We start from the raw sequence: 11,203 nt of genomic DNA, 5'->3' as shown, positions 1-11,203 counted from the left end.
AGTCGCTCCGAACTTTCAGATTGACGCGTCTCAGCCACGTCACCTCCTCAGACTGCGCCTCCGCTGCTTTTATTATTACTTTTAATCCAACAAACTGTCGGATTTACGCTCTTATGCAACTTTAGCTTCTTTTTAAACTCGTCGCCCGCGCGCTTGCACAACTTTTGATCGCCATTTTGCGGTGGTCTGTGCAAGTCGAAGGACTTTCCAGCAACTTCTTGACAGTAACTTTTAGCATTTTTTTTTTTAAATAATTTGGATCAAGATGAATGTTTTTCGTCTGGCTGGTGACGTGTCACATCTGTTGGCTATTGTCATCCTCTTGTTGAAGATCTGGAAGTCCAAGTCATGTGCAGGTAACATGTGTTTATAGTTGTTGTTCTGTGGCTAAATAACAAACCAGTGACGTCATAGTGTTGTTAAACCTAACTTCCTGTTGGTACTTCCATCAGTGGGTGAAGCAGCGACGTGGCAGAGTAGAGGCAGCTGCTGCTCCACCTTCACTCCTGCATCCTGCATCCTGGTCCACATCATCCTGGACTCTATTGACTCTCGACATGTGTCTCGTTTTCAGGGATTTCTGGCAAAGCCCAGGTGCTGTTCGCGCTGGTGTTCACCACCAGGTACCTGGACCTGTTCACCGTCTTCATCTCGCCGTACAACACCGTCATGAAGGTACGGTCGGGAGTCGAACCCACGGTCCATCACATGCAGCTTCTTTGTCGCCACACGACAAACCAGAGAACGTGTGAATAAAGAAGGTTTGAAAGTTCAGGACGACCAGACAAACTGAACCTGAACTGAGCCGCAGGAAGGAGAGATTCCTCGTTTCTGTCTGAAGCAGGATATTTCATGTTTTAATAATACCTCCCGTCACCTACTTCTGTAGTGAGTGCACGTTTAGTTGTGTACTGTTTGTTGTTGGTTATATATTTGGAAGGAGGGATGGATGGATGGAAACTCAGAATTAAACAATCTTAATTACACGAGGAATGAATGAGGCCCTGACTCTATTAGTGTTGCATTTATCATTATTTTATTTATTATTGATCTTATTTTGATTGTATTATGATGAGTATTTTTCTAAATAATAATAATTATTTGATTATTTATATTTATTATATTATATTGTGGCTTTTTATCCTATTATTAATGTTTATAATTTGTTAGTATTTGATTTATTTCATTTGATTGTTGTTGTAACTATTTAATTTAATATTGTGATTATTTTTATTTCACTTTTTTTATTTTTTATTATAATATAATTATTCATTAGTATTTGGTTCATTCTTTTTACATTTTTTAAATATATTTATTACATCATATTATATTGTGATTATCTTTGTTTTACTTTTTTATTATAATTATTCATGAGTATTTGATTTATTTTGTTATTGTTTTATAACTTGTTAATTAATTATTTAGCTTATTTTGATTGTATTATGATGAGTATTTGATTTATTTATATTTAATTTTTAATTTATTATATCACATTATATTGTGGTAATTTTTATCCTATTATTAATTTAATTATTTGTTAGTATTTGTTTTGTTTTGTAGGGTAAGGTAAGGTAAGGTAAAACTTTATTGATTGTTTTTTTTCCAATAGCCAATACTTACAGCAATTCTTTTAAATAAAAAAAAATAAAATAAGAACAAGAATATAAAGGGAAAGAACAAGATGAAACAATCTAAGTCTAAAGATAAAGACAAAGAACATGGATCAAAAAAAGATAAAGACAAAGAACGTAGATCAAATTATTGTTTTTGTTATTGTTTTATAATTAGTTTATTAATTATTAAGCTTATTTTGATTGTATTATGATGAGTATTTGATTTATTGATATTTTATTTTTCATTTATTTTTATTATATCACATTATATTGTGGTTATTTTTTTCCTTTTATTAATTTAATTATTTGTTAGTATTTGCTTTATTTTATAATTGTTTATAATTAGTTTATATATTATTTAGCTTTATTTTCATGAGTATTTTGTAATCAATACTATGATTAGTATTTGATTTATTCATATTTTAAGTCCAATATAAAGAGCTTGTTTTTGTCCGTGGTGTAGCCTGTGTGCAGACGTGTTGGTCAACAGGAGGGGGCTCACAGCGGGTGCGCGGGTCAGTGGAGCAGCTGAGTAAACTTGAATAAACGTCTCTTTCAGGTGGTGTTTCTGGCTCTTTCTTACGCCACCGTCTACTTGATCTACATGCGCTTCCGCAACACGTACGACTCTGAGAACGACACCTTCCGCGTGGAGTTCCTGCTGGTGCCGGTGGTGGGCCTGTCCTTCCTGGAGAACTACGCCTTCACCCCTCTGGAGGTGAGTGAGCAGCAGGTTACTCCTGTGGACGTGGTGTGAACCTCGGTCTCCTCAGATCCTCTGGACCTTCTCCATCTTCCTGGAGTCCGTGGCCATCATGCCGCAGCTCTTCATGATCACCAAGACGGGCGAGGCCGAGTCCATCACCACGCACTACCTGTTCTTCCTGGGCCTGTACCGCGCCCTCTACATCGCCAACTGGGTCTGGCGCTACCACACCGAGGGGTTCTTCGACCACATCGCCGTGGTGTCTGGTGTCGTCCAGACCATCTTCTACTGCGACTTCTTCTACCTTTACGTCACCAAAGGTAAAGTATCGACACTGGTGGTGTCGACTTTAAATGTACTTTCTCCCTGTGGTCCAGGCTTGTTGTGGTTCCCACTCGCAGTTGCGCTGTTTAACCACTAGATGGTTCTGTTTCGATTGACTCCTGATCACATCAAAGCTCTTCCAGTATTTTTTCTTAAACATTCTTTATTCCTGTAGATCCACTTCATATACTCAATTATAGCCAACATATTACACCACAGTGTGTAATTCACCGTATTACTGGGACTATAAGGAGCACTTAAAATCCTTTTCATTTTCTCAAAAACCGACAATTTGCCTTATAGTGATTGTGTATAGATTTGGTTTTACTTACTGACCTTGAAATGGTTTGATATGATACACACTTAAATACACGCAATGTTTTTAGACTATAACGTATGTATTTCAATGATAAATGTTTTTATATTATGTGTATTATTTCAATTTAAAAATGGTTTGTATAAAATTATTACATTTTTACAATCAACAAAACTAAACATTCAGTGTTTGTTCATTTTTGTGTTGCAAATAAACATCCGGCCTCTAGATGGCAGCAGTCGTTACGTCCTCCACAGCTTAAGATAGAATGATGACTGAGGACGAGAGGATACAGTGAGTCCAGCAGCTTTTAAAGCTGATGTTTGGACATATTTTGGTTTGAAAACAAATGAAAGCAGTTACGACTTCATCAAGAGTAATGTGGTCTGAAAATACTACAACACCAGAGTCAAGTACTGGACAATACTACACATATATACTTGTTACTACACTATCACAACACCAGAGTCAAGTACTGGACAATACTACACATATATACTTGTTACTACACTATCACAACACCAGAGTCAAGTACTCAACAATACTACACATATATACTTGTTACTACACTATCTCAACACCAGAGTCAAGTACTGGACAATACTACACATATATACTTGTTACTACACTATCACGACACCAGAGTCAAGTACTGGACAATACTACACATATATACGTGTTACTACACTATCACAACACCAGAGTCAAGTACTGGACAATACTACACATATATACTTGTTACTACACTATCACGACACCAGAGTCAAGTACTGGACAATACTACACATATATACTTGTTACTACACTATCACAACACCAGAGTCAAGTACTGGACAATACTACACATATATACTTGTTACTACACTATCACAACACTAGAGTCAAGTACTGGACAATACTACACATATATACTTGTTGCTACACTATCACAACACCAGTGTAAGTACTGGACAATACTACACATATATACTTGTTACTACACTATCACAACACCAGAGTCAAGTACTGGACAATACTACACATATATACTTGTTACTACACTATCACAACATATCACTATATAAATCCATGTATCGTGATATCAACTCGCTCCAATAATCATCTTCCTCTTGTTCTTCTCAGTTCTTCGTGGACGAGGGAAGATGGGTCTTCCTATGCCGGTCTAACCACCCAGACCCTCCTCCTCCTCCTTGTGCCGCCCACGTCCTGGAAGTGAAGGTCTGGCTTCAATCTGTGACCAGAACCTTCAGTGTTTCTTTGCACAATTGCCTTGAAGTTGGATTTATTTTTACGTTGGTGAAGTTTGAAAGTGTTTCCTGGTCTTTCTAGGACTGGTTTCTATATCTGACAGTTCTGTCTCCACCACATCAGATCCAGTAACATCACCTTCAATATTCTTCTCTCGTCTGCTGTGGAGAACTGGGTTGTCTTAAATTAAGCCACACATGTTACTTTCTTTGTTCAGCTTTTGTACTTTTGTGTTTAGGGTTGATTCTCCTTCATTTTTACTGCAAATCTCTGGTTTATTTTGTTCTTGAAATCTTTGTTCTTCTGGTGTTTGACGAGCAATATTCACGTGTGTCATCATGATAAAAGAGTTTTACAAAACTCTCTCCGTCACACTCCTGCAGCTCACCATTGATGATCTTTTCTTATTAATGAATATAAAATATATATGAATAAACATGTTTCACATAAAGTAGTACTCACAGTTTTTTGAGTGGAAGAAGTAAAAGCATTTTTTATTTCCATCAACATTCGTCATAAAAAAAACACAATTTTCATCATTATTGAATGAAGTTACTCAAATAAAAGTATATTTTAAGAAAGTATTTTAGTAATAAATGTGTATATAGTATTTTAACTTTAATTCAGTAACACTCAGATGTCATTTAATATCTAAATTTAAGATGCTTTTATTTTTTGTCTCGGATCAAAGAGGATACAATGAATAAGAACAAGACATTAAAAAGGTTTAAAAGTTGTTTACTAGGGGTGAGTATTAGTGATAGTGTGGTAACAAGTATATATGTGTAGTATTGTCCAGTACTTGACTCTGGTGTTGTGATAGTGTGGTAACAAGTATATATGTGTAGTATTGTCCAGTACTTGACTCTGGTGTTGTGATAGTGTAGTAACAAGTATACATGTGTAGTATTGTCCAGTACTTGACTCTGGTGTTGTGATAGTGTGGTAACAAGTATATATGTGTAGTATTGTCCAGTACTTGACTCTGGTGTTGTGATAGTGTAGTAACAATTATATATGTGTAGTATTGTCCAGTACTTGACTCTGGTGTTGTGATAGTGTAGTAACAAGTATATATGTGTAGTATTGTCCAGTACTTGACTCTGGTGTTGTGATGGTGTAGTAACAAGTATATATGTGTAGTATTGTCCAGTACTTGACTCTGGTGTTGTGATAGTGTAGTAACAAGTATATATGTGTAGTATTGTTCAGTACTTGACTCTGGTGTTGTGATAGTGTAGTAACAAGTATATATGTGTAGTATTGTCCAGTACTTGACTCTGGTGTTGTGATAGTGTAGTAACAAGTATATATGTGTAGTATTGTTCAGTACTTGACTCTGGTGTTGTGATAGTGTAGTAACAAGTATATATGTGTAGTATTGTTCAGTACTTGACTCTGGTGTTGTGATAGTGTAGTAACAAGTATATATGTGTAGTATTGTCCAGTACTTGACTCTGGTGTTGTGATAGTGTAGTAACAAGTATATATGTGTAGTATTGTTCAGTACTTGACTCTGGTGTTGTGATAGTGTAGTAACAAGTATATATGTGTAATATTGTCCAGTACTTGACTCTGGTGTTGTGATAGTGTAGTAACAAGTATATATGTGTAGTATTGTTCAGTACTTGACTCTGGTGTTGTGATAGTGTAGTAACAAGTATATATGTGTAGTATTGTCCAGTACTTGACTCTGGTGTTGTAGTATATACAGACAACATGACTCTTGACAAAGTCGAAACTACTTTCATTTGTTTTCAAACCAAAATATGTCCAAACATCAGCTTTAAAAGCTTCTGGACTCACTGTATCCTCTCGTCCTCAGTCATCAATCTTCCTTTAGCTGCGGAGGACGTAACGACTGCTGCCGTCTAAAAGGCCGGAAGTTTAATTGCAACACAAACATGAACAAACGCTGTGATGGAGACAAATATTGATAGTTCGGCCTCAAAAGAAAGTTTTGCGATGTTTGAAGAAAACTCGACTTCCCTCCCTCACGGCTCCGCTCACGACCTGAGCAGCGGAGTTGAGTGACAGCGGCGAGGACACCAGGGAGGCAGCCTTCCTCACCACCTTCCCCGTCTTCACCGACTGGTCCTTGTCCAGGACCCCGGCTCCCTCTGCTGCCCCGCGCCCCACCGCCGTCAGCAGCTCACGCCAAAACAACCTCTCCGCCCTCCTCCGGTCCTCTTCTCCCTCCCTCCTCCGGTCCTCCTCTCCCTCCCTCCTCCGGTCCTCCTCTCCCTCCCTCGTCATCACCTGGTCCTCACAGTGAAGTTGTCCCACCGTCGCTATAGCGACTGCCATCGCTGCCTCCGCCTCCTTCAGCATCTGGTCGTCGTAGCAACGCCCCTGGTTGTCCGTCACCATCCCGTCCACCTTCTCCAGCAGCTGCCGGACCTGCTGAGAGTCGGACGTGTTGTCGAAGACGTGATGACCGCCGTGGCAGGTCCGGACCAGCTGGGACATGTCGTCACTCTGACCCACGAAGTCCTGGACGCTCCCGCCCTGCAGCCGGTCGCCCCAGGTGAACAGAACCAGGGAGAAGCGGGACGCTTGTGGGCCGAACGTCATCCAGAACCAGTCCAGCGAGTCCTTCACCTCCGGGGTCACCCTGCCCAGCTGCAGGGTCAGTAGGAAGCAGTGAGGTCCAGGCCCGGAGAGCTCCACGGCCCGGCGCAGCTCCTCCGTCAGCTCCTGCTGGGACAAGCGTGAGTGGAAGAACCCGGGCGTGTCGGTCACACTGACGGTCCGTCCGTCCACCGACCCGGTCCTTCTGGTGGTCAGAGAGGTGACCGAGCAAGGGGAGACGCCGACGGGGAACACCGGACCGCCCAGGATGGTGTTCCCAGAGGAACTTCGGCCTGACCCGGTTCTTCCAACAAGAATTATCCTCAAGTCAGACGGAAGTTCTGATCCTAGAAAAAACAAGTTTAGGACTTTAATATTTAATTTATTAACCATGACATAAGTACAACTTAAAGAAGGCTTGAAGGTGTGATGTTAAACGTTATTAGTGGCTATGCCCCCCCAGGTGGGATGTGAATTGGAGGAGAAGGAAACATTCTGGAGTGAGGTAGATGAAGGGTTCCCCAGAGGTGAGAGAGAGGTAATTGGTGCAGACTTCAATGGACATGTTGGTGCAGGAAACAATGAAGAAGTGATGGAGAGGTTTGGTATCCAGGACAGGAACACCGAGGGACAGATGGTGGTAGACTTTGCAAAAAGGATGGACATGGCTGTTGTGAATACTTTTGTCCAGAAGAGGAAGTAACATAGGGTAACTTCTAAGAGTTGCGGTAGCACACAGGTAGACTACATCTTGTATCGACGATGTAATCTAAAGGGGATAAGTGACTGCAAAGTAGTGGTTGGTGAGAGGGTAGCAAGGATGGAGCTCCGCAGATGGAATCTGGATGATTTGGAAGACAAAGAGGACAAAGGCAGAACAAAGGTCAAAGTGGTGGAAGCTGAAAAGAGAGGATTGTTCTATGGTTTTCGGGGAGGAGTTGAGAAAGAATGTAGGCGGTCAGGGAGAGTTCCCAGGTGACGGGACAACTACAGCTAATGTAATCAGGGAGACAGGTAGGAGAGAACTTGGTGTGTCGTCTGGAAGGAAAGTAGATAAGGAGACTTGGTGGTGGAATGGGGAAGTGCAGGAGTATTTAAAGAGAAAGAGGTTAGCAAAGAAAAAGTGGGACACTGAGAAGGAAGATGCAGGGTGAAGGTAGAGGTGGCGAAGGCCAAACCAAGGGCGTATGATGACTTGTATGCTAGGTTGGAAAGTAAAGAGGGAGAGAAGGATTCATACAGGTTTGCAAAACATAGAGATAGAGATGGAAAGACGTGCAGCAGGTTCAGGTGATTAAGGATGGAGAGGAACATGTGTTGACAGATGCCACAGAAGTAATAGGAAGATGGAAAGAGAACTTTGAAGAGCTAATGAATGAGGAAAATGAATCAGAATCAGAATCAGAATCCCTTTATTGTCCCGCGAGGGGAAATTCTTTTTAACAAACAGCAAGAGCAATATACCAGAAGAAAAATAAAACACCCAGAAATAAAATATTAAAAAGAAAATAAAAAATCTAAATAGAATAGAAAATAAATCTGCACTATATTATATACACCATCATATTTACAAAAATAACAAGAAAGGTGCAGTTAGACGATTATCTGGCTGTGTTCTTATTGTGGAGTCTGATGGCTGCAGGGAGGAAGGACCTGCAGTACCTCTCCCTCACACACCGGGGATGGAGCATCCTATCACTGATGGAGCTCCTCAATGCCCTCAGTGTGTGCTGGAGAGGGTGAGACAAGTTCCTCCTCATGGAGCCCAGCTTGCTCCGCATCCTCCCTCCAGTCACTTCCTCCACAGGATCCAGGGGGCGCCCTAGGACGCTGTCATGCTGCTCCCCCAGCAGACCACACCGTTGAAGATGGCAGGGGCCACTACTGAGTCATAGAATGACTTCAGGAGTGGCCCCTGGACACCAAACGACCTCAACCTCCAGAGCAGGTAGAGTCTACTCCGCCCTTTTTTATAAAGAGCAGCAGTGTTATCCACCCAGTCCAGGCGGTTGTTGAGGTGAACACCCAGGAACTTGTAAGTCGTGACAATCTCAATGTCCTGTCCCTGGATGTTCAGTGGTGAGGGGGAGATGGAGGGACACCGCCGGAAATCCACAATCAACTCCTTAGTTTTGCTGGAGTTGATCTGAAGGTGGTTTTCCAGGCACCAGTCAACAAAGTCCTGGACAAGTCCCCGGTACGACCCATCATCCCCGTCCTTAATGAGGCCGACGATGGCGGAGTCGTCCGAGAACTTTTGCAGGTGACTGGTGGGAGACAGGTGTTGGAAGTCTGCAGTGTACAGTGAAAAGAGGAACGGTGCCAACACTGTTCCCTGGGGGACCCCTACACTGCACAGTACAGTCTTCGAAACACCATCCCGGGTCCTCACGAACTGTGGACGGTTGGTGAGGTAGTCCACAATCCAGTCCGTGAGGTGAGTGTCCGCTCCAGACAGGGAAAGGGAACAAAGGGTAGAAGAGGTGACGACTGTGACCCATGAAGTAGCAAGGATTGGTGAAGGTGAAGTGAGGAAGACATTGAAGAGGATAAAGAATGAAAAGACAGTTCTGATGATATACCTGTGGAGGTATGGAAGTGTCTAGGAGAGACAGTGGTGAGAGCAGCCATGATCCATGGTCCAGAGACGGTGAGGAAAAGGCAGCAGAGCTTGAGGTTGATGAAGATGTTGAGGTTCTCTCTGGGAGTGACGAAGATGGATTGAATCAGGAGTCGATCAGAGGAACATGTGAGATGTTTAGGAGATAAGGGGAGAGAGAACGAGATGGTCATGTACAAAGGAGGGATAGTGAGGATGTTGCTAGAAGGATGCTGGGGTTGGAACTACCAGGAAGGAGGTCTGGAGGAAGAAGGTTCATGGAGGGAGTGAAACATGAAGTTGGTTCGGGTGAGAGAGGATGATGCAGAGAACAGGGTTAGATGGAGGAGGTTGACCCCTGAAGGACTTGAGCAAGACAAAGAAATACATTTAAATCAAATATAATTTTGCTATTTAACCTTGTCATGGCAATATTTCTACATATTTTAATAATTCACAAAAATATTTCCACAGACTTATTAAAGATTCTGGGAACAAAAAACTAAGAAAACAAACGAAAAAAATAATCGGGATGAAAATCATCTTAAATCTTAATTCGTGTTGTATAACCATCTTATCGTTGTAAATCCAAATACTAATAACAATGATAATGTTTTAAAATAAATAATCGGAGATTTAATGTCGAAAGTGCGAGAAGGAATATGATATATTTATAATATATTTACTTGGTGATAATTATTGATAAACTATTTACGTTTTCGATTTATCGTTAACGTGTAAATTAAGTCTTTTAATTCACAGACATTAATATGGTTAAAAGCTTCTTAAATAATCTTGAAATCATGAAGGTTATTTATAAATTAAATCCGCAGCGACGATGGCGCCAATTTACCTGCACGACGTGACTCAGCAGTTTCACACGCTGACGTCATCCTCGCGACACGAGCACGACTATCGACGAGTCATGTCGCGACTCTGAGCTCCCGCGACCCTCGGATCGAGTTATGTCGTGTTATTATGATCCAGAATTGACGTCATCATCACCTGAGCCTCCATCACCGACTCCTGCAGTGACGTCACACTGCCGCGTCGACGGCGCCGGGAATAAAAAAAGTTCTGATCGTTTTCTCTGCGTTAAAAGTTCATAAATAAATGTATTTTTCAATTAAATATAACGTGAAATAAATTCATCAACACGTTACATTATTAAGTATTTATTATTTTCATATATGATAAGGTAAAAAATGTATAATAAGAGCAAAACATAATTGCGGCTTATTTTAAATTAAATATTTAAGATAGTTTGGTAAAATAATAATAAAACTAAACAGATTTTTGTGTGTTTAAATTTTGCTGTAAATTTGCTGCATGTAAAGAGTTAATATTAAATGCTTGTTCACTCGGTTAAATTATTTTACATTGTTTACTTTGGGACCAATATTAGTTGTCATATCATAAAGTAACACGGATGTCTTCATGGTTTAACTTTTATTTTAAATAAAAAAAGAGGCTATTACGATATACAATATACATGTGTTTGAAGAAATTAAGTGTTTTACTAAAAATTCCAATCATTTTTGAACTTGACTTTGGTGAAATTATAATAAAAAAAATGCTGAAAATACCACAAACAAAACCACGATAAATACCATGAAGACACATTTATATATACTGTATATATATTGACGCAGGGATGAACAAAGGTTACACGAACGTTCTTCCACAAAAATAATTAAACATGGAATTGTGTTTAAAAACTGTTTGAGCTGTAGTTTTCAATAAGTGCCAGTAGAGGGCAGCAAACGTGTTTTAAATGATTTAGGCCAAAATAAAGTCTTTATTTCACGTCCAAATATTTCTCACGT

At 40.4% G+C, this 11,203-nt stretch overlaps 2 protein-coding genes and 1 pseudogene across 2 annotated transcripts; 2 read left to right on the top strand and 1 right to left on the bottom strand.

The window, feature by feature from the left end:
* kdelr3 (KDEL endoplasmic reticulum protein retention receptor 3) lies at nucleotides 1–4,658 on the top strand. The gene is made up of 5 exons (XM_087808933.1): nucleotides 1–356; nucleotides 575–675; nucleotides 2,173–2,331; nucleotides 2,387–2,639; nucleotides 4,082–4,658. Exons 1-5 carry the CDS (start codon nucleotides 266–268, stop codon nucleotides 4,123–4,125), a joined length of 648 nt encoding a protein of 215 aa, XP_087665059.1. The 5' UTR covers nucleotides 1–265; the 3' UTR covers nucleotides 4,126–4,658.
* Nucleotides 4,659–5,899: 1,241 nt separating this feature from the next.
* Nucleotides 5,900–10,339, bottom strand: LOC148064643 (GTPase IMAP family member 7). Its single transcript, XM_087809534.1, has 2 exons — nucleotides 10,231–10,339; nucleotides 5,900–7,125 (listed from the first exon to the last, which is right to left on the bottom strand). The coding sequence occupies exons 1-2, from the start codon at nucleotides 10,268–10,270 to the stop codon at nucleotides 6,155–6,157; spliced, it is 1,011 nt and encodes a 336-aa protein (XP_087665660.1). The 5' UTR covers nucleotides 10,271–10,339; the 3' UTR covers nucleotides 5,900–6,154.
* Nucleotides 7,624–9,503, top strand: LOC148064644 (uncharacterized; annotated as a pseudogene).
* Nucleotides 10,340–11,203: the final 864 nt, after the last annotated feature.

Source organism: Callionymus lyra, chromosome 15, assembly GCF_982586985.1.
Source record: "Callionymus lyra chromosome 15, fCalLyr1.hap1.1, whole genome shotgun sequence".
Lineage (NCBI taxonomy): Eukaryota > Metazoa > Chordata > Actinopteri > Syngnathiformes > Callionymidae > Callionymus > Callionymus lyra.
Note: the sequence above shows the minus strand (reverse complement) of the source record. Positions and strands in the feature narration are given on the sequence as shown.